The sequence below is a fragment of the Trichomycterus rosablanca genome, chromosome 10, assembly GCF_030014385.1.
Source record: "Trichomycterus rosablanca isolate fTriRos1 chromosome 10, fTriRos1.hap1, whole genome shotgun sequence".
NCBI lineage: Eukaryota > Metazoa > Chordata > Actinopteri > Siluriformes > Trichomycteridae > Trichomycterus > Trichomycterus rosablanca.
Window position 1 is genome coordinate 3,529,172 of NC_085997.1, and position 24,645 is coordinate 3,553,816.

Consider the following 24,645-nt stretch of genomic DNA (forward strand, 5'->3'; position numbering starts at 1 on the left):
GTATGTGTGTGTGTGTGTGTGTCTGCCCTGCAATAGACTGGCGCCCCGTCCAGGGTGTTACTGTGTTCCTTGCGCCCATTGAAAAGCTGGGATAGGCTCCAGCACCCCCCCGGCGACCCTAATTGGATAAGCGGTTAAGAAAGTGAGTGAGTGAGAGTATTTATTGGGGGGCGGCACAGCAAGAACGACCTGGGTTCGATCCCCAGCTGGGGCGGTCCGGGTCCTTTCTGTGTGGAGTTTGCATGTTCTCCCCGTGTCTGTGTGGGTTTCCTCCGGGTGCTCCGGTTTCATCTCACAGTCCAAAAGCATGCAAGTGAATAACCACCGTTTCTGTCATGAATGTAACCAAAGTGTAAAACATGACGTTAAAATCCTAATAAATAAATAAAATTGGGGATGGCTTGGTGGGTAGCACACACTTTTTTTGGTGCACCTCTGGTCTATACCACCCTTGCTGATGAGTTACCGCTGGACGATGACCTTGACGGGTCCGATTTTTCTACTGCTGGAGTACAAGGTGGCCGATTCATTTTATAACGTCAACCACGTCTGGACGTCTGACTCTGCACCCCAGGTTGAGAGCGGCTGTTTTAAAAGCCCACACTCTCAGACGTCTCTCGCATCGCTTCACTCTCGCACAGCTGCATGGTCCGGATACGATCTATAAACACGGGCCGCAGCGTAAACACGCGTGCTTACTCATCACTTCCTCCGCTAACACTGTACACAGCGCAGACATGAGCGCTCAAACATCCTCGCATCATTCTCAACCAACCGGCTTCCATTCTCACTGCTTTACAAGCTCGGCGACCCCAGATTCCACATCACATCCTTACTCGGGGCACAAACCCCCCTTTATAACGGGAGGTGGGTTTGCATTTTCAGTTAATCCGCTCAAACTCCGGCCGTGCACTAGTCCAGTAAACACAGACCTAATGGTCATCTGGACGCGACCCAGAACCTTCTCATTAAAAACGCCAAACTTATCAGAGTTCAACACTCGGAGAGGAACTCGTCCTGTTAGCACAGCGACTGTGTTTACCTCCGCAGGGATGAAGGATATCGGCTAATCTGCATATGTGTTTTATCGTGAGAGGCTCAGATTAATGGTGCTGATTAATGAGCTTCTTAGTAAAGAATTCGGTACTTAAAACCACTTTACATGCCCCGCTTGTGCCAGTCTATTAAACTCAGTAAAAAAAACTCCAGACAGAAAGGACTCAGACTGGTTCAGCTGGGAATCAAACCCAGGACCTTCTTGCTGTGAGGTGACTGCTACCCAATAAATAAAAATAAATAAGTCAGATAAATAAGTCAGATAAATAAAGAAATAAATTGGATGAATAAGTAAATCTGATAAATAAATAAATCTGATAAATGAATAAATTGGATAAATAAATAAATCAATCAAATAAATAAATAAACCAGATAAATAAATAAATCAGATAAATAAATCAGATAAATAAATAAATCAGATAAATAAGTAAATAAATCATACAAGTAAATAAATCATTTAAGTAAATAAATCAGATAAGTAAATAAATAAGATAAATAAATCAGATAAATAAGTCAAATAAATAAACAAGTCAGATAAGTAAATAAATAAATAAATCGGTTAAATAAATAAATCAGGGTAATAAATAAATAAATCGGGTAAATAAATAAATAAATCAGAAATAAATAAATCAGAAATAAATAAATCGGATAAATAAATCAGAAATAAATAAATCGGATAAATAAGCCAGATAAATAAGTAAATAAATAAATCAGATAAATAAATCAGATAAATAAGTAAATAAATCAGATAAATAAATCAGATGAATAAGTAAATAAATCAAATAAATAAATCAGATAAATAAATAAATTAGATTAATAAGTCAGATAAATAAATAAATTAGATTATTAAGTCAGATAAATAAGTCCTAAATAAATAAATCAGATAAATAAATAAATTAGATTAATAAGTCAGATAAATAAATACATTAGATTATTAAGTCAGATAAATAAGTCCTAAATAAATAAATCAGATAAATAAATAAATTAGATTAATAAGTCAGATAAATAAATAAATTAGATTATTAAGTCCGATAAATAAATAAATTAGATTATTAAGTCCGATAAATAAGTCCTAAATAAATAAATCAGATAAATAAATAAATTAGATTAATAAGTCAGATAAATAAATACATTAGATTATTAAGTCAGATAAATAAGTCCTAAATAAATAAATCAGATAAATAAATAAATTAGATTAATAAGTCAGATAAATAAATAAATTAGATTAATAAGTCAGATAAATAAATAAATTAGATTATTAAGTCCGATAAATAAGTCCTAAATAAATAAATCAGATAAATAAATAAATTAGATTAATAAGTCAGATAAATAAATACATTAGATTATTAAGTCAGATAAATAAGTCCTAAATAAATAAATCAGATAAATAAATAAATTAGATTAATAAGTCAGATAAATAAATAAATTAGATTAATAAGTCAGATAAATAAATAAATTAGATTATTAAGTCCGATAAATAAGTCCTAAATAAATAAATCAGATAAATGAGTCAGTTTTTATTTATTTTGATTTACTTCTGGATTTTTTGCAGTCTTGCACCAACAAATCTTGATCCATGTCTATGATTTATAGCACTGTGCAATTGTCACATGATCAGCTTGCTGGACAGGTACACAAACGAGCAGGTGTACAAGTGTTCCTAATAAAGCGGCCGCTATATTGAGAGAATAACCAGGATCATTCGTACAGCGTCACCGTAGTAATTCATCGTAACGCCACTCTGGCATCAGTCTTCAGCACCCATGGGAAAATCAGGCGGCGCTCGGACTGAGCGGTGGCCCCTGTGATCCGATCTGACGTTCAGGTTAGGGATGACGAACTAGCTTCCCTCTCCCATGTACGTCTGCTAACCTCCCGGACCCCGGGCCGCCGCGGCTAAGCCCCCGGCTCCAGCTCCCGGCCGCCGCGGACTGACATCATCCATCAGAAACGTCTGCGAACGAAGCCAAGCGGCGAAGCTACGAACCTGGGATACGTCAAGGAACGTAAAGGGGTGCGTCGCTTCCGGAATATGAGAACGTAGAAGTACAAAAACGCAGTGGGGTGGAAGTGGTAGCGCAGCTCAGTGGTTAAGGTTGCTAGTTCAAGCCCCACAAGTTGCTACTGTTGGGCCCCTGAGCAAGGCCCTTAACCCTCAACTCCTCAAATTGTATTCAGTCATAACTGGATACCACTGTGCTTGTATATTGTAAGCAGGGGTAGCTCAGCAAATAAGGTACTGGACTAGGAATCAGAAGGCTGTCTGTTCAAGCCCCACCACTGCCAAGTTGCCACTGTTGGGCCCCTGAGCAAGGCCCTTAACCCTTAACTGCTCAAATTGTATTCAGTCATAATTGGATAAAAGCGTCTGCTAAATCCCGCAAATGTAAATGGATAAGGTACTGGACTAGTAATCAGAAGGCTGTCTGTTCAAGTCCCACCATCACAAAGTTGCCACTGTTGGGCCCCTGAGCAAGGCCCTTAACCCGTAAGTCGCTTTGGATACAAGCCTCTGCTAAATGATGCAAATGTTAATGGTTAAGGTACCGGACTAGTAATCAGAAGGTTGTCGGTTCAAGCCCCACCATCACAAAGTTGCCACTGTTGGGCCCCTGAGCAAGGCCCTTAACCCGTAAGTCGCTTTGGATAAAAGCGGCTGCTAAATGATGCAAATGTTAATGGTTAAGGTACCGGACTAGTAATCAGAAGGTTGTCGGTTCAAGCCCCACCATCACAAAGTTGCCACTGTTGGGCCCCTGAGCAAGGCCCTTAACCCGTAAGTCGCTTTGGATAAAAGCCTCTGCTAATTGATGCAAATGTAAATGGTTAAGGTACCGGACTAGTAATCAGAAGGTTGTCGGTTCAAGCCCCACCATCACAAAGTTGCCACTGTTGGGCCCCTGAGCAAGGCCCTTAACCCGTAAGTCGCTTTGGATAAAAGCCTCTGCTAATTGATGCAAATGTTAATGGTTAAGGTACCGGACTAGTAATCAGAAGGTTGTCGGTTCAAGCCCCACCATCACAAAGTTGCCACTGTTGGGCCCCTGAGCAAGGCCCTTAACCCGTAAGTCGCTTTGGATAAAAGCCTCTGCTAAATGATGCAAATGTAAATGGATAAGGTACCGGACTAGTAAACAGAAGGTTGTCGGTTCAAGCCCCACCATCACAAAGTTGCCACTGTTGGGCCCCTGAGCAAGGCCCTTAACCCGTAAGTCGCTTTGGATACAAGCCTCTGCTAAATGATGCAAATGTTAATGGTTAAGGTACCGGACTAGTAATCAGAAGGTTGTCGGTTCAAGCCCCACCATCACAAAGTTGCCACTGTTGGGCCCCTGAGCAAGGCCCTTAACCCGTAAGTCGCTTTGGATAAAAGCCTCTGCTAAATGATGCAAATGTAAATGGATAAGGTACCGGACTAGTAATCAGAAGGTTGCCGGTTCAAGCCCCACCATCACAAAGTTGCCACTGTTGGGCCCCTGAGCAAGGCCCTTAACCCTCAATTGCTCAACTTGTATTCAAACTCTTCAAATGTAAATGTGTTATTTGAATACTGTAGGCAGTGGTAGCTCGGTGGTTAAGGTACTGGGGTAGTAACCAGAAGGTTGTCGGTTCAAGCCCCACCATTGCAAAGCTGCTCAAATTGCTCAAACTGTATTCAGTCGCTTTGGATAAAAGCATCTCCGCTAAATGCTGCATCGATTTGCCGTGAATCAGCGATAACCCAGCAGCGCGTCAGTAATTAGCCTATTAGCATGTCGGCTGTTTAGCACGTCGCTGTAACCGTTATTTAGGCTTGTCAGCGTTCCAGCTGAACCCCCGCCAGCTTGTTTACGGCACAACGCTCCCATGCTGAGGGGAGAGCTGAGACTAAACGATTACAAGTTCACTGAGACCGAGGGACCGGAGGACAAACTCCGACTCCCAGATAGCGCGGATAGAGTGGTGTTAACGTCCGTTTGTTTAAACATTCTGAGGCGTGATGGGACGGCGTTCAGTTCTAGTTCACGCTGGAGATTCCTGAGGTCTTGGTTTGTTTATTTTCGGCTAAATTTAATCAAGCGTTTAGGATGATCGCGGTACTTATGGACTTGGACAAGACAAGGTTTTCTGGTCCCGGTTTGGGGAAGACATGGGGTCTGTTGTCAAAGCTGTTATTATTATCATTTTTTTCTTCTCGTTTGATGACATCCCGAGTGTGCAAGTTGCCGACTGCAGCGTCGATGCCCAGGGGCCCAGGACTTTCAGTGTAACCATGTTAGCATAAAACCACAAGCTGTGAGATGTTTCTTGGTAATATTTTCAGAACCGTCAGTGCGGCGGTCTGGCCCGTCAGACAATAACTGGTGAGCTCGAGGAAAGCAAAATGATGAGTGGATCAGACACAGCAGCGCTGACAGAGTTTTTAAACACCTCACTGTCACTGCCGGACTGAGAATAGTCCACCAACCAAAAACATCCAGCCAACAGCGCCCCGTGGGCCGCGTCCCGTGACCACCGATGAAGGTCTAGAAGACGACCGACTCAAACGGCAGCAATAGATGAGCGATCGTCTCTGACTTTACGTCTACAAGGCGGACCGACTAGGTAGGTGTTTAAAAACTCCAGCAGCGCTGCTGTGTCTGATCCACTCGTACCAGCACAACACACACTAACACACCACCACCATGTCAGTGTCAGTGCAGTGCTGAGAATGATCCACCACCCAAATAATACCTGCTCTGTGGTGGTCCTGTGGGGGGTCCTGACCATTGAAGAACAGCATGAAGGGTGGTGACGAAGCATGCAGAGAAACAGATGGACTACAGTCAGTAATTGTAGAACTAAGTGCTTCTATGTGGTAAGTGGAGCTGATAAAATAGACAGTGAGTGTAGAAACAAGGAGGTGGTTTTAATGTTATGGCTGATCGGTGTAACTAATAATTCTGTTTATCTGTTTGTTTATTCATAATTAATCAACTGCACCGGACCCGACCCGGGCCTACACCCAGGCTCCAACTTGGGCTCAAAATAGAGAATTAAACCTAGACTCCACAGTGCACATGTTCCACTTCAGCACCCCCCCCCCCCCCCCTTCCTCACCCGTCATCTCGAATGACTTTGTCCTGCTGGAAAAGCTGCCGAAAGAAAATGAAAAACAATAAATCTCTTGTGACGCCGTGACGCTGTGGGTTTTTTTTTTTCATTCCTGTAACTTTGAGCGGTTTTGTCAGCTTGTTGATACGTCGCTGGTAAAACTGTCCGCCCAGCGTACGACAAAGACCGTTGAAAAGTGTGTGGAGATGAAACGCCGCCAATACGACAATCATGCCATTCATGTTCACTCACTTATTTTCCTTTTTCTTTTTTTTTCTACCCCAGAAGGGTGTTGGGACGAGCCGAGCCAAAGCAAGCAAACACTCGTCATGAATCATATCTATTTTTCTTTTGTGTGGCATCGCGCTGGGGCGTAGTTTCCAAGACTTTTAATGAAATTCATACATGCGGTACAAGTCAAAACTTTGCGTACGCTTGTAATAATAAATCGTAACTTTTTCTCGTCTGTTAGACAGTTTCCACACTTTTCTCCACCGATGCCGATCCCCGCTCTGATTCGGGAGAACGAAGCTGACCCACGCCCCCCTCCGACACGTGGGCAGCATTCCGTATGCATCTCGTCACCTACGCTTTGACGAGTGCGATGCGGATCAGCGCTGTGTACGGAGAGACGCACCCTGTCTCTGTGCAGGCGCCATCGATCAGCCAGCAGGAGTCGTAATTGCATTAGTTATGAGAGAGAGAGACCCTATCCGGCTTAATCCCACCCATATCTGAACAACAGGCCAATCGTCGTCCACGTGGCCGCTCAGCCTCAGCCGGCAGGCAGAGCCGAGACTCGATACGAGATCCCAGCTCCGGTGTTCCAGTGTGTTTTTACCGCTGCGCCACCTTCCTATTGCTGCTGTTTGGTCGTTTCTTAATTACAAATTTGTAGTATTTTATTACAGCCAATTTTGGGATTTAAACAGAATAAAACGGAGGGATTTGAATCCATGACAGTCATGTATTTATTTATTTATTTATTATTTTGTGTGTGTGTGTGTGTGTGATATTGCACTAGGGCACGTGTCACGCCCACGGCGTCATTTTACGTAATGACTGTCTCAAACTACGCTGTAAAATCGTACATAAACTGCATCTCCCACAGTGCATGCCGATTTTGTGACCCACAAAGTGACCACACCCCGCCACTAGATGCCAGTGTTTCCACATCAGCGTTTAACTGAGCCGGTTTTCCAACAAGTGATGCTGAGAAATATTTACAAATAATCCCAAAATGTACAAGAAGAGAAAATTGAAGCAGAAGGAAGAAAATCCGGTGCGTCTCTTGTGTTATGAGGCCGTGTCTGTGGTAAAGGAGCGAGCGAGCTTTACATTAGGTGGGTCGCGAGCCTAAAATATTAATTAAATAAACTAATTTTAACAGGCACATAGACACAAAATGAACTTGTACACGAACGCGCCCTTGTGAGGCTTTACGTAACATCTTGTAAACCACAGTGGGACCAGATTGCCACCATATTTTTGGCCACCATCACTACAGCCTTGTAGGCTTTGTGTTCATATGATCAGGAACAAACGACCAGGTGATCAGCCGAGTCGAAATCGGGTCGTTTCTGATTGTGGAGCACAGATGCAGCTCATTTGGCAGTGGATAGACACGCCCGTGTTCAAGCATCTTGTTTTATTTAGTGGTTCTTTGGTTACATCTGACCATCCGGACAAATTTCCTATTAAACTAAGGTGTTTTTTTTCCCCCTGGCTTTAGGAAGGCACAACTGTTCCATGTACCTTTTAATGGGGACATGTAATTCTGTTCTGTACTTAGTTATATAGGTACAGAAAGTAACTGGACAGGCTTTTTCAGACAGAGTTACAGAAATAATTGAAATCTCAAGAGCATGGACTACATGGTCCAGTACAAGTGTAAGTCCAGTCTTTTCCAGTCCCGATCACTAAATCTCGTCTGTTTATTAGCTATTTCATGTCCGCTATATTGCGTCCCCGTATTCAGCGGTCAAAAGATCTGTTTAGATCGTTAGGTGTGGAACAGCCCACTCGTCACGCGTGCGGAGAAAAGAACCGGTTCCTGGCTCCGGACGACCCCCAGGGTGGCTTTTGAGACGACTCCCCACTAGAAAGGCCATAAAACAAAAGGAATAAGTGGGTCTCCTTATAATCGTCCCCTCATGCACCGCAGAGGAGAACCTTCACACTCCCGGAGCCCGTGTGAGTGCCTGAGTATATATCGGTGTATATAACTTCTCCAGAAGGAAGTGCAGCATGCTTTAGGATTGGAGGCGGTGTTATTCATTCTCACTGGTTCTGGGGAGGGTCGGGGGCAACCTGGAAACGCTGGGCGCAAGACAGAAACGCATATTTACAATCGAAGGACAAACTACGCACATAGAGCAGCCGGTGGCAAGGATGGAACCTGAGTTCTCAGTGCTTGTGTGGCTGTGTGTGGATCTTATAGAAATGTTTTAATGTTTTAATTAATGAGCTTAATGAGCTTACGTCGAGTTTCAGGACTGGAATTGCATCAATGCATCAACTTTTTTATTCTTTCATATTCAATAACATCTGCATCCTGATGGGGGGCACACTGGGTACGCAGCACAGCTGGAAAAATGGGTATTTAGCACTGCATTCAGCTGGCACGTTTATCCGCAGCGAAATACAATCAATCGCTTGTGTTGTACAAGGTCACAATTCAGAGTTAAGAGTCTTGCTCAAGGTGGTGGTGAGGTTTGAACCAGCAACCTTCGGATCACTAATCCACTATTGTTGGCATTTCAGCACAAACCCACTTGATTACACCTAGTGGCAATTTAAAGTAGCTAGATGACCAACTGGTGTGTTTGTTTCTGTAAACTCTTCACATAGTATGTGCAGCTTATTAGGACTGGAATTGATGGTACTGAGCGTGTTGTGGTGTCTTGGTCGTATCCCATGTTGACCGATTGACTCTCTCCTCTCCGCAGTACTTCGAGGTGCCGTTCGATTCCAACATGAACCGGACGAAAAACAGGCCGCTGGTCAGAGGACAAGTAAGGTGAGTTTGCTTCGAAAATGCAGACTGTACATAGGAATGTAAAATTAGATCGCCTCGCAGCAAGAAGGTCCTGGGTTCGATCCCCAGGTGGAGGGGTCTGGGTCATTTCTGTGTGGAGTTTGCATGTTCTCCCCGTGTCTGTGTGGATTTCCTCCGGGAGCTCCGGTTACCTCCCACAGTCCAAAGACGTGCAGTCCATGACTGTGTTTGACATTAAACTTGAACTGATGAATGTTGTATAACCAGTAAATACTGTTTCAGTCATTAATGTAACCAAAGTGTATAAAACATGACGTTAAAATCCTATTCAATAAATAAAATACTCTTATTTGATATTCTAGTGATGTAAACTAGGGTTGAGTCAAACAGGACAGTAGCAGCATGAAGGAACCAAATTCTTGAAGGAAATCATTGATATTAAGGTGTTAAAGCTGGGCTTGGTGCAGCTGGAGTCCCAGTGCTAGCACAGTGTTCCTAATAAAATGGATACTCGGCGCGATTCAGATGCTATATAATTCCAGGACGCGCCGCACAGATCGAACTGCCCTGGAATTCCGTCCCGATTGTTTTGTCTGAAAGAGAAACCCGATCGGCGTGTCGAGAGGATCAGAGGCCTGAACTTTGGCCGTCAGCAGCGCCTCAGAACCCACCGGGTTCTGGAACTGGAGTCGGGTGCGATCGGAGCCTGATTGGTTCCAGTGTGGGAGAAGCGGGGTGCCGTGTGTTTGCTGATGGGATTCATGGTGTAGTTGGTAAAATGAGGGTGTCGGGGAGTTCAGGTGGTGCAGCGGGTCAGAACTGAAGATTAGGACCACGACTGTTTCAGCTCGTCTATAAGATCCGTCCATTTAAGTTTTCTTTTAAACCATGATGTTTCATCACTTAATACGTTTATGTTTAGTCATCAGGATAAATAACAATAAATAAAATAAAATCGGGTGGGCAAGCATAATTTGCCACTTGTTATTATTATTATTATTATTATTATTAATAATAATAATAATAATAATAATAGTGATTATTGTAATAATAAACTAAATAATACTAATAATTTAAAAAATAAAAACATTATTATTAGTAATAGTTTTATTATTCTTATTGTTATTATTAGTAATAACATTATTATTGTTATTATTATTATTATAATTATTAAACCAAATAATAACTTAGTATAATATATAATAATATTTTTTTTAAATAAAAACATATTATTGGTAGTAGTATTATTTCTATTGTTAAAATTATTATTATTATTATTATTATTATTATTATTATTACTATTAAACAAAACAATAATAACAATATTATTCAATAATAATAATAATAATAAACAAAATTTAATTATTATTAAACAATAACAATATTATTAATAATAATAATCAAAGTATTATTTTTATTACTATTATTATTATTAATAATAATAATAATAATAATAATAAATAATTGTTATTGTTCTTTATAAACATAATGATGATAATAATAATAATAATGTGTTATTAATATAATTAGCGGTATTTATTATTATTGTTGTCATTATTATTATTTCTTTAATTTCCTTTGGGATCAATAACAAGTGGCAAATTATGCTTGCCCACCCGATTTTATTTTATTTATTGTTATTTATCCTGATGAATAAACATAAACGTATTAAGTGATGAAACATCATGGTTTAAAAGAAAAATTAAATGGACGGATCTTATAGACGAGCTGAAACAGTATCTATCAATAAAGTATCTATCTATCTGTCTATTATTATTAATATTATTATTATTATTATTGTTGTTATTACTATTATTATTATTATGTTTATAAAGAACAACAATAATAATAATAACTATAATTATGATAATAATGTATATTACTGTATTAGTGTGTTTACAAAAATGTATTTGACTTTTCTTTGCTTTAAAAGCTTTTTTTAAATTTACTCTCTTGTTAATGGCTGGCCGCTCTTATCAGCGCTTATCCAAACCCCCGGCATGACCGTGTAAACACAAGTCCTGCTTAGCTGGTTGCTAATCACATTTGCTAATAGATTCTGATAGTGAAAATCCTCTGATCCACAACAAAGAGCTGATCAGTCAACATCAGGCTGGTTTAAACACTCCATCCAATCCAAACAGTCCAAACCAAACAGTTTGTTAATCCCACCCTGTCCATTTACACACACACACACACACACACACACACACGGTGCTGGAATGCCTGGACCGACCGCTCGTTTTTCCTCACAGCTCTCCCAGAAAAACTTGAACCTTGACCTGTTGACTTAATCGGGATGGTACAGCGACGGGATGTTTCTACCAAACGCCACCATTCTGTCTCACCTTCAGCAGACGTCCATTAACTCCAGCTCGGTTTTAAACAAAACCCTTTTACAAGCTTCTTCTGATCTTCAGGCTGGAAGGGCGTGAATTCTCCATAGTTGGTCCTGCTCAGAAATGAGCCCATGTGAAACTCTTTTAAACCCTGGACCAAGTGAACCCGTTAAAAAAAAAAAATCTGTACAGAGACCATAAACCAAAAATTTGGCTTTTATTGACCAAATGATATCGTTTTTGGTGTTGGGGAATATACCTTGGTTGCTACGGTGATATGAACCTCTCAACCGTTTGATCAATAAACTGTTTGATCCTTTAAAGTATTTAGAAGAAACTTGGTTCATTCACGTGTGTGTACGTACCTGACGAGCTCAGCAGAGGTGCAGCCGACACCCAAAAACAAACGGCGGCACGCTCGCGCCTGCACGCAGACCCACTATGCCGAAACGTCGTCGCTCAAACGTATCGTTAGCTCTGTTAGCCTTGGCACGGAGTGACCTGTTTACTCGGGCAAATACAAACACCGCGCCGTGTCAGATCTCCGCAGCCTTTGAAGTCCGGGCACGTGTCGCAGGGGGGCTTGTGCGGTGATCCGGCTCTCCTCGATCAGATCAGGGGTTTCGCACGCGAGAGAGGATTTAAGATCAGGAATTGGCAATGACGAAATTGGGACATTGATGGGGGAATTATTATTATTTTATTATTATTATTATTAATTTATTATTTTTGTATAATTTTATTATTATTGTTTATTGTTATTTTATTAGTATTTATTATTATTTGAATTTTTATTTTAATATAATTTTATTTAAATTTTTTATTATTATTATTTTATTTTTATTTTTTATTATTTTATTTCTTTATTATTTCATTGTTTTATTTTATTATTATTATTTTATTTATTTATTATTTTACTATTTATTTTATTTATTATTTTTATTTATTATTTATTTATTATTTTAGTATTTTTATTTTATGATCAATTAATTATTTTATTGTTCATTTATTTTTTACCCACTTTTTAAAGAAGTTCACATTTTATTCATATACACAGGAGATTACAGAAATCATTTTTAAAAGCTTAAAGTAACTTTAAATTGGATTAGCGCTCCAGCAGAGAAATATTTTGAGTTACCCAAACAGGGTCAGAAAACCCAGTCAGGAACGTTACAGACTAAACATTCACCGCGTACTGAACGCGTTTTTGCGATACTCGGTGCGATTCAGATACTAAATGATTCCAGGACGCGCCACACAGATCGAAGCTTCTGGAATTCCGTCCCGATTGTTTTGTCTGAAAGAGAAACCCGATCGGCGTGTTGAGAGGATCAGAGGCCTGAACTTTGGCCGTCGGCGGCGCCTCAGAACCCACCGGGTTCTGGAACTGGAGTCGGGTGCGATCGGAGCCTGATTGGTTCCAGTGTGGGAGAAGCGGGGTGCCGTGTGTTTGCTGATGGGATTTATGGTGTGATTGGTCAAATAAGGGTGATAAAATTAGGATGATCTGGCAACCTGGAGTTCACTGACTTATAAAGAATGTTTGCAGGAAATTTTAGGTCCCTTAATCGAATCAGAGCTGTGCTATCACCCAGCCGCACATGATTGGCTCTGTGATGGATTGGCACTCTGTCGGATGATCTGGCAACCTGGAGTTCACTGATAGTTAAAGAATATTTGCGTCATGATTGGCTGTGTCTGAGGGGGCGAGGATGACCAAAGCCCTGCGATGGATTGGCACCCTGTCGGATGATCTGGCAACCTGTGAATTCTAGGTCCCTTATTTGAATCTTAGCTGTGCTATCGCCCAGGCAGACATGATTGGATGTGTCTGAGGGGGCGAGAATGACCAAAGCCCTGAGATGGATTGGCACCCTGTTGCATGATCTGGCAACCTGTGAATTCTAGGTCCCTTATTTGAATCTTAGCTGTGCTATCGCCCAGGCAGACATGATTGGATGTGTCTGAGGGGGCGAGAATGACCAAAGCCCTGAGATGGATTGGCACCCTGTTGCATGATCTGGCAACCTGTGAATTCTAGGTCCCTTATTTGAATCTTAGCTGTCCTCTCCTTTAGCCAGACATGATTGGCTGTGTCTGAGGGGGGCGAGGATGACCAAAGCCCTGCGATGGATTGGAACCCTGTCGGATGATCTGGCAACCTGGAGTTGCGCTGTATTAGTGCTTATGGTTCTGGAATGGAATGTCCAACCAGCTGGACATGATTGGCTGTGTCCCTGCGATGGATTGACACTTTGTCGGATGATCTGGCAACCTGGAGTCCACTGTCCAGGGTATTCCTGCCTTGCGCCTAGTGTTTCCCCGATAACACCGGACCCATAATGACCCCGACCAGGATAAAGCGGCAATACCCTGACAGAGACTCACCACGTTTAAGCTAATACCGCGGATAAGAAGTGCGCTACTGTATCCGTACGCTTCTGCGAAGCTAGCAGCGGCACACAATTACCGCCAGTCAAACTGTCGCGGGCTGCGACGCTGCTAAATTTTCTAAATTGAATCTGACCGCACTGTCAAAACAGTCCACCATGATAAGCTGGAAAAGCCTCCGGAGGTGGGGTATTATTTTGACGTGCGGTAATACGGCAGCGTGCGGTTTGGGACGCAGCCACAGTCGGGGAGCATTCGTTATGGTAGCTAGCGGAGCGTTATTTCTCGAGTTCGCGCTACATCGTGCCTTCGCCGCGTCGGGTTGCGTATCGGATTCTCGGCCGGGCTTTGTTCGGGAGAAGAGCGAAGTTGCGTTCAACCATCAGTCATCGCCGAGCCCCCTCACACACACACACACACGCACACACGCCACATGCAACAGTCATAACAGCAGTAATCACATTAAAGTGGAATCTCCCACAGTAGAGCAGAAACGTCTCCCCCGTCTCCCCCCGTCTCCTTCCCTCTATCAGCATCTCCCTTTCATTTACAGAATACGTAGCCGCGAATTCGAACCAGGCCTCGCCTGCTTTTAATAAACGTTCCCTCCGACGGGCCCGTGCGGGGTTTGATCCGCAGCACGCGTCCAGACCTCTTTGTTCCGACACGCTCGGCGTACAGGAACGCTTATCGTGCCAGCTGCTTTTTATTTACGTGGTTTTTTTTAGAACTTTTCCGGGCGCTGCGTCTACATCAAAACACTTCAGGATTTTACACGATTCTTTATGATATACGACGTACGACGTATAAAATGCCTGGATGCTGGGGGTGGATGATATACACTATATGGCCTAAAGTATTCTGACACTTTCTCGTTTAAAAAAACAATGTTTAAATGGAGTGACCGCTAGAACAACAGCCGCTCTTCTGATATGGCTTCTCACAGGACTTTATATGTCTGTGGGAATTTGTGCCCATTCAGTCAAAAGAGCATTCTTATAGCTGGGCACTGTGTTGGTCAAGAAAGCTTCAACTGATGTTCCAGTTCATTCCAAAGCTGTTCATACGGGGCAGCTGTAACCTAGTGGTTAAGGTGCTGGACTAGTAATCAGAGGGTTGCCGGTTTAAGCCTTACATCTGCCAGGTTGCAACTGTTGGGCCCTTGAGCAAGGCCCTTAACCCTCAATTGCTTAGACTGTATACTGTCACGACTGTAAGTCGCTTTGGATAAAAGCGTCTGCTAAATGCTGAAAATGTAAATGTAAATACGGTGCAACATTGTTCCATTTACTTTGTACATATTGTACTTGGGATCTGGCAACCCGGAGTTGCGCTGTATTAATGCTCATGGTTTTGGAATGGTATGTCCAGCCAGCTCATGATTGGGTGTTTATATGGCCATACGGTGCAACCTTGTTCTATTTACTTTGTGCATATTGTATGGAGGATCTGGCAACCCGGAGTTGCGCTGTATTAATGCTCATGGTTTTGGAATGAGGTGTCCAACCAGCTCGTGATTGGGTGTCCATATGGCCACTCTTGGAGCACCATGCCCTTGGAGCACCAGTAGTTGGGTTTGATTAATTTACTCCCAGCATATGGTTTAACCTTGGCAGGAGACCACTGTTCCGTTCACTTTGTACATATTGTACCGAGGATCTGGCAACCCGGAGTTGTGCTGTGTTGATGCTCATGGTTTTGGAATGAGCTGTCCAACCAGCTTGGGGTTGGGTGTCCCTAGGAGCACCACAAACATGCTTAACAAAAGACCACTGTTCCATTTACTTTTGGACATATTGTATGGAGGATCTGGCAACCTGGAGTTGTGCTGTATTAATGCTTACGGTTTTGGAATGGTGTGTCCAGCCAGCTCATTATAGGGTGTCCATATGGCTTCTCTTGGAGCACCACAAACATGCTTAACGGTAAACAGTAGGTACAGTGTAGTTGGGTTTGAATGCCTCAGCGCTTCTACTGCAAACATGATGACCAAATGGGTCTCAGGTCATGTTGGTCTTCACCAGTAAGGTACTGGAATTGGTACTGGACCCTGCGCAGCTAAACGTCGTCACACACACCGTAGGTAACTCATGTTTGTTGTTCTCTCCCCTCAGTCCACTCCACGCCGTATCATTCGCTCTGGCGTGTGGCGTCCCCGGCGTGACCCTGTTGACCCTGGCCGTGAACCCCCTAACCGGCTTCCTGGGGGCGCTGAACATCTTCCTGTACACGTGCTGTTACACCCCGCTGAAGCGGCTCAGCATCACCAACACTTGGGTGGGGTCGCTGGTGGGGGCCATCCCTCCCGTCATGGGCTGGACCGCCGCTACCGGAGCTCTAGAACCAGGTCTGTCCACTTAACGCAATATACACCTATAATACACACACACACACTTATTACAGTATTTAACACAATACACACACACATAATGCCAATACACACACACTACACACATTTAACACACTTAATATACACACACATACTTGTACTAATACACACACACTTACTATTCACATTTAATACACTTATTATACACACACACTCATTTAACACACTTAACATACACACAACTCACACGTACAAATACACACACACACACACTACACACATTTAACACACTTAATACACACACATACTTGTACTAACACACACACGTACTACACACATTTAACACACTTAATATACACACACTCATTTTACACACACGCATTTATTACACACATTTAACACACAATACACACACACTAATTCCAATACACACACAATACACACACACTAATTCCAATACACACACAATACACACACACTAATTCCAATACACACACATACTTGTCTTAATACACACACACACAATACACACACATACTTGTACTAATACACACACACACACATACTACACACATTTAACACACTTAATATACACACACTCATTTTACACACACGCATTTAACACACTTAATATACACACAATATATACACACACACACACAATACATACACACTAATTCCAATACACACACATACTTGTACTAATACACACACATACACACAATACACACACACACACGCACTAATTCCAATACACACACATACTTGTCTTAATACACACACATACACACAATACACACACATACTTGTACTAATACACACACATACTACACACATTTAACACACTTAATATACACACACTCATTTTACACACACGCATTTAACACACTTAATATACACACAATATATACACACACACACACAATACATACACACTAATTCCAATACACACACATACTTGTACTAATACACACATGTACTATACACATTTAACACACTTGATATACACACACAATACACACAAATGCACACACACGTTTAACACACGTAATGTATACACACACACACTCATTTTACACACATACACACACTTAATCTACACACATACACACACTTATAGTACACGCACTCATTTTACACACACCTACTGCACCTATAATAAACACACACTGCACTTGTACTAATACAAACAGCTACTAGCGCTGGGATCCAGGGTTCGAATCCCCAGCTGTGCTGTCAGCCAGTCGGGGTTCTACATGCAGACATGATTGGCTATGTCTGAGGGAAATGGGAGGCCAGACTCCCACGATGTCTGGGGTTTTACTTCATTGCACCCAGTGATTTCAGGGCATGGTAAAAAGTGATCTGAAAAATAAATAAATAAATAAAGCAAGGTAAATGAACAGGTCTGGGGTCAGTGCAGAATTGTGGGACGGTGCCCCGGTGCTAATTGGAGCATGCTCTGTGGTGAGAAAGTCCAGCTTAGGGTTTCCTCAGAGGATTTAGCTACACGAGTGTTTATACAAGCAGAAGCCAAAACACACACTCGTGCATATACACACACACACAAGCGGGCCGGGCCGATGCCGAGCTCCGTGCTGCTGCGGTTTTTCTACCCTACGCCAACTGAAACATGAGCTCACGCTTCTCAGATCAGATCTCAGTGATTGTGTATCTGTGATCATAGGAGAACCACAAAATGATTCCTGAATGAATTAATGGTGTACGGGGCGTCAAGGGTGGCGCGGCGGTCTGTGGCACCGGCCTGGTGCTGACGGCCCGGTCGGGCGCTCTGCAGACACGATTACTCACGTCTGAAAGAGGGTCGAGTCGGCAGAAGAAAGCAGAGAGCGTAGCATGTTCAGCATGGGTGTCATGCAGGAGGCACAGGAATTGGATATGTTGAAATTGGGACATCAGGAAACTTTCCCCAGGTCCTTGCTCAAAGGACCAACATTGGCAGCTTTTGCTCCTGTGTTGCACTGCACCCAACACATTCGAATCTGACCGGCTAGGTGCCCATACAGACAGGATTGGCTGTGCCTGAGGGGTGGGTGGTCAAAAGGGCTCAACTTTTTTTTTTAACCCAATCTAGTCTCTCCACCCCAATGAAGGGGGACAAAGGCTGTTGACCACTTCTTTTCACCTGCTAGGGATGGGAGCCATGCACTGCCATCCGTGCCCCCCCCTTCCCCAGGTGATCCGCAGGTGCCTTGACTGGTGCCTTGAGAAATCGTTATTGACCAGCGACAAGGAATTCTGTTTCATCTTAGCCAGCATGGGTGTCATGCTTCTGGAAGGGGAATTGGATATGTTGAAATTGGGGAATCAGGAAACCTTCCCTGCAGTGATGAAGTCCTTGCTCAAGGGATCAACATTGCTGTTTAATACGGTACACATTCGAATCCGACCAACTGGGTGCCCATACAGACAGGATTGGCTGTGCCTGAGGGGGTGAGTGGTCAAAGGGGCTCAACTTTTTATTACCCAATCTAGTCTAGGCCAATTGGAGCTTATCTTTCCCTCTCCACCCCAGTGAAGGGGGACCAAGGCTGTTGACCACTTCTTTTCACCTACTAGGGATGGAGGCCATGCACTGCCGTCCGTGATCCGCCCCACACAGGCACCTTTACTGCTCAGCCGACCAGTGATGAGGAACCCTTTTTTATCCATTGTCCCTCCCACAACAGGCACTACAGGCACTCAGCCAATCGTGTGTCTGTGTAGGCACCTGGTCGGCTGATAGAAAAGCTGTCAGTTAGTGACCCATCGGTGGGTTAGCCACCCAAGAGCCCATTGTTGCTGCAACTGTGGCTACTTCTGGCCAGTCCAGGTTTACTAGTGCTAAAACCGGAGGTGTATTGGTTCGATTCCTGTTCCAGCTATAAAAATGTCCATTATTTTTCTCTGTGTCTCTGTAGGAGCTCTGCTGCTGGGTGCGTTCCTGTACTCGTGGCAGTTTCCTCACTTCAACGCTCTGAGCTGGAACCTACGTGAGGATTACTCTCGCGGCGGCTACCGCATGATGTCCGTCACCCACCCGGCCCTGTGCAGACGGGTGGCCCTGCGCCACAGCGCCGCCCTGATCGGCCTGTCCGCCCTCGGCCCCGCGCTCGACGTCACCACCTGGACTTTCCCTCTCATCTCTTTACCCATCAACCTTTACATCAGCTACCTGGCGTTCCGATTCTACCGGAACGCAGACCGAGGGAGCGCCCGTAAACTGTTCTTCTGTAGCCTCTGGCACCTGCCTATGCTCCTCCTGCTCGCCCTGACGTGCAAGAAGAGACGCCCGGCCGAGGGCGCGAGTCCGGGTATGTCGGAGAGCGCGGCCCTGACTGTACAGAGCTGAATGCGACGACCTGGGCTGGACGTTCAAGTGGACGCTCTACTTCTGGTGCTTAAGACGCTGATAAATTCCATCAATGTAAATAAGTGTAGCAGGTGCAGCAGGGTTGTTGGGATTCATTATTTTCATGATCCCTTTTCAAATTCAAAGCGTGAACCACATCTGGAAGTGATTAGACCTCCAAAAGCTCATTGCACCCACCACCCTAGTCCACATGTGCTTGAAGCACCAGATGTTCTTGCTATCTGGCTACATTGTCCCAACAAGGTTCAGATTTGGCTAAACTGTTTCTTTAAAGCTCTTGGATTGAAAAGCAGCACCACAAACAATAAAAAACTGGAAAATGATGAAGAAAATAATAAATAAATAATAAATCGAAACGGTTAAACTAGAAACACCTGAACTCATGCAGGTCTTTGATCTTTTAGAAGGAGGTTTTGTGCAATGTGTGTAAAAATGTCCAATTATTTAAATATTCAGACACGCCAAAGCAGAAGCCAAATATAAGGATAACTTTCATATTTGGATGTTTGGTTATGGACTTGTGACATTAATGTGTGTATCCAATAGGGTAAGAACTCTGTCCAATCTGCATTTCAGTGATAGTCTCAGCTCTCCTCGGCCAGCGCTAGGGTGGCGATGATTAGGCTGGTAGATCAAGCCTTTAATTAAATATAAAAATGTATACTTACCGTCTAATTCCATAAGCTCTTCATTATACATCTCCAAATCTGGTATGGTCAGCTGGTTAAAATGGGACTAGGTATAACCCAGATGGTACATGATCACTTGCCCCTTTAAACATATGTAGTCTCCTAGAGCGGTATATCATACAGTCTCCAAATTCCCTGTTAACATCGACCAGCCAGCAGGGGTCGCAAGTCAGCGTCAATAAAATCCAGTCGACAGTCCTCCCTCAGGCACAGCCATCTATCTCTGTGTCATTTCTGCTCACTGGTCCAGTTTTCAGTTTCCATCCACGTTCTTCTTTTCAATACTTTATGAAGGTTGTAATGATGCCAGATGTTCTTCTGATGTGTAACTTCATCGGTAAATGATCCATCCAGCTTCCACGGTTCTTTGTGTTTGTGGTAATTAAACTGTGATGCAGCTACTGTGATGCATTTAGCGCCGAGTCTGTGACTGGGCTGAGACCTGTTAATACTGTGGTTGAATTCCGTCCGATCTCCTCATGTCATGTGACGTGATGTCGGACGTCTGACCTCACTGTATAAATCACCTGCTTGAGGAATAAAAGAAATAAGAACACTGTTGTCGTTACTGTCGACTTTGTTTATATTTTGCATCTCATTGTTGGTTTGGACACTTTATAATAATAATTATATAGCCATAACATTAACAATAACCACCTCCTTGTTTCTACACTCACTGTCCATTTTATCAGCTCCACTTACCATAAAGAAGCACTTTGTAGTTCTACAATTACTGACTGTAGTCCATCTGTTTCTCTGCATGCTTTGTTAGCCCCCTTTTATGCTGTTCTTCAATGGTCAGGACCCCCACAGGACCACCACAGAGCAGCTATTATTTAGGTGGTGGATCATTCTCAGAACTGCACTGACACTGACATGGTGGTGGTGGTGTGTTGTGTTAGTGTGTGTTGTGCTGGTATGAGTCTATTAGACACGCCTACCTAGTTGGTCCACCTTGTAGATGTAAAGTCGGACACGATCGCTCATCAATACGAGTAAGGGAATCATGATTGGGTACAAAACACCCATTAACACCAACTAGAAGCAACTAGAGAGGTGCATTTCCTGAAGATAATGCGAGTGTGATTACAGCTCAGCAGTGGTAGGCGTCCGAATACTTTCGGTCATGCAGTTGGTGGTGTCAGAATACTTTTGGTCCTGCATCTGAGTGTCTGTATCCAAGCTGTCGTTTGAGCAGAAGTTCAGTAGATCAGTCTGCCCTTCAAAAAATGAAGGGAAGTGAATGGGGCAAAAAAAGGGTGTAGAAACGGGTGTGGCGGGTGAACGGGTGAGTGTATCACACTAAGTAGTGCAACCTAGGAATTGGTTCCAATGTGGGGACCAAAGTATTTATGGGGCACCGACTTCCCCAAAGCTTCACCACCGGGCAGCCCAGACAATCCCGTCCTGTTTGACCCCACTGCTCAATTCCGCTTCTTCTTGTGGTCAGAACACATCTGAGCAGCCTGTAGCGTGTAGGTCGGGCGGGAATGACCGCTGCACCTGTCCGGCTGTAACACTCGATCCCCGATTCTTTCGTCTGAGTATTTTTTCCTCTCCACCCCTCCGTCAGCACCTCGGCCTGCTCGCCCTCCTCCCGCTCCGAGGAATTAAACCCGGATGAAGGGATGTGAGTGAGACATCCCGTCGTAAAAAAGTTATCGGCCCGGATTCAGCGAGATTTGTGTTGGTGTTGGATGGAGAAGTAGAGCGATGGATGCAGCTGTTCCTGCTGGGGGTCCAGATTGAATATCAGTGTCTGCCGGGCACTTCAGAATCACTCGCTATGGGTTTATAGCCCTGCTGAGGTGAAGACGGCATTATTTAGTCTGGCTGCACGTTTTTATTTATTATTATTATTATTATTATTATTAAGAGGTTTTTTTTGTTTGTTTCACTTTTCTGGACAATTTTTAAGTTTGTGAAAAGATAAGCCAGTTTACTTTTTGTATTTCTTTCTTTCTTTATAATAATAATAATTATTATTATTATTATTATTATTATTATAATAATAATAATAATAATAATAAAAATTATGTCCTAAGTCAAAAATAATAATAATAATAGCAATAATAATAATAAATTTATTATTAATAATAGTAATAATAATAATAACAATAATAATAATAAAATAATAGTAACAATAATAATAATAGTAATAATAATAAATATAATAATAATGTCCTGTCAATAGCAATAATAATAATAATAACAATAATAATAATAATATTAATAATAATAATAACAATAATAATAGTAATAATAACAATTATAATAATAACAATAATAATAGTAATAATAATAATAATAATAATAATAATGTTCTGAGGCAAAAAAATAACCTTATTTGTAACTGAAATTTTGATATTAACAAATTACACAGATGTCATCAAGGTTAACATGTAATCTTTCCAGTGGAAGTGGAGCCACCACGACCATGACCAGGCTATAGAGGTTGATAAAAAAAAATGAAATAAAAAAAAATGAAATAAATAAAAAATAAACTTTAGGTAGCTGAATATAACATCTATTAGAATTGTTGGCTTTATTTGGTTTCTGTAATTACCCTGAGCAGGGCAACAATCTCTCACAAGGCTTTGGCCATCCACCCTCCAAACACCAACAAGATTGTTGCACATCCATTAGACTTGGAACAGCTGTAACTCAGAAGGTCACTGCTGTAAGACCCACATCCACCAGTGTTGTTCCCATTAACTGCTTGGATTGTGTACAGTCACGATAGTAAGTCTCCCATTTACAGAGTGTGTCTGTGGGAATTAGTGCAGGTCAGGCTCTGATGTTGGATGATACAGCCTGGTTCACAATTGTTTCAAAATTCCAGTTCATCCCAAAGGTGCTGGGGTCCAGGTCAGTGCTCTGAAGTTCCTCCAGACCGAAGTCAACAAACCATGAACTTAGCTTTGCGTCTTTAAAGAGCTCCAAACCTGGGTGTGGCTAGAGGACCTGAACTGAATAATAATGAGTGTCAACATACTTTTAAAGCTCTGGGATGCTGTGAGCAAATAAGCAAGTAAGTTCAATCAACACCAGACAAAATGAATGTTTTAAACATAGTGCGTTAGTGATGTTGGCAGTCATGATACAGAAGTGTATATACAATATTATACTGTATAGTGACCAACAGTGAAACATTTGATAACGATATTATTTTATTATGTAACAGCATCATTTATAACGTGCTATGCTGTTAGCTAACATACTGTTAAAAGACTCATGAGATTTTACGACATTACATTTACTCCAATACTCTAATAATCACATTTAACATTTATATTTTAATTGAGTTGCACTTAAACATATAGTTGTAAGCACAGACACACCTCACTTTTACTCCAGTTTATTTTTATAACTAAAAAGTCAACCCACCAACTGGCATGTGTATAGAACAGAAGTCACAACGTCGAGCTGAAGAAACGAACTGAAATGTTGTAAAAGATATAAAGTTAATTAGAGTTTTTTTTTCCTACATGACATTAATAATCAAAACGAGTGGCATATGAATTAGTGACCACGGACTTGGGTTGTGAATGTAAAAAGTAATGAAATTAATGAATAATTTATTATTATTATTATTATTATTATTATTATTGCTATTGTTATTATTATTCTTATTCTTATTATTATTATTATTATTATTATTATTATTGCTATTGTTATTGTTATTATTATTTATTTAATTTTATTTTATATTCTTCTTCCTATTGTTGTTGTTATAGTAGAAGCATTATTGCATATTACGTCTAATAAAGTGTGTAATGAATGTCCTACATTTCGAACTAATTATTACTAATCAATATTCTAATTCATAATTTATTTTTGTAATTATAATAATTATGTTTTGTTCGTGATTATTATAATTATGATTATTCTCTCTCTCTCTCTCTCTCTCTCTCTCTCTCTCTCTCTCACACTCAGTGATTTTGAGAACCACAGAAAAAAGCGGCCGCGTTTTAATTCCATTTGTTTTCCTCATTATTGATGAAATGAATGAACAATTTTAACTTCTTTAATTCTCACTTTCAGAATTATAAACCCTAAAGCTAAAATTTGTCGCACACGTTTATTTTTTCGCATTTAAAGTTAAAATAAATCGCAATTTATTGAAGAAAGCTTTAAAACATTGTGCAACTGACTTAGTTTAAGCATTTTTACCAATAATTAAAAAGTAATTATAATAAAACTAAAGCTAATTTAGTCTTTCAGTCCAGCAGTGAGATTTAGTTTGAAGGCTCCAGTACGGGACCTTTAAACACTCCTGTGGTGAAATAAACACTTTGTAAAGTAACATGCAGAATCAGATGTTGTAACATTGCTGGATTTTTCTTTCTGCAGTTATGTGATTAAACTAAGTGGAAAAGTTTGAACATTCTAGTTTG

General features: G+C 41.8%; 1 protein-coding gene across 1 annotated transcript in view; it reads left to right on the forward strand.

Moving 5' to 3' along the window:
- Positions 1-20,804, forward strand: part of LOC134321174 (protoheme IX farnesyltransferase, mitochondrial) — a 38,112-nt gene extending 17,308 nt beyond the window's left edge. The window contains exons 5-7 of the mRNA XM_063002772.1: positions 9,078-9,148; positions 15,972-16,204; positions 19,108-20,804. Of these exons, the coding sequence (XP_062858842.1) occupies positions 9,078-9,148; positions 15,972-16,204; positions 19,108-19,538 (735 nt within the window). The 3' untranslated portion in view covers positions 19,539-20,804. The remainder of the gene's footprint in view (positions 1-9,077; positions 9,149-15,971; positions 16,205-19,107) is intronic.
- Positions 20,805-24,645: the final 3,841 nt, after the last annotated feature.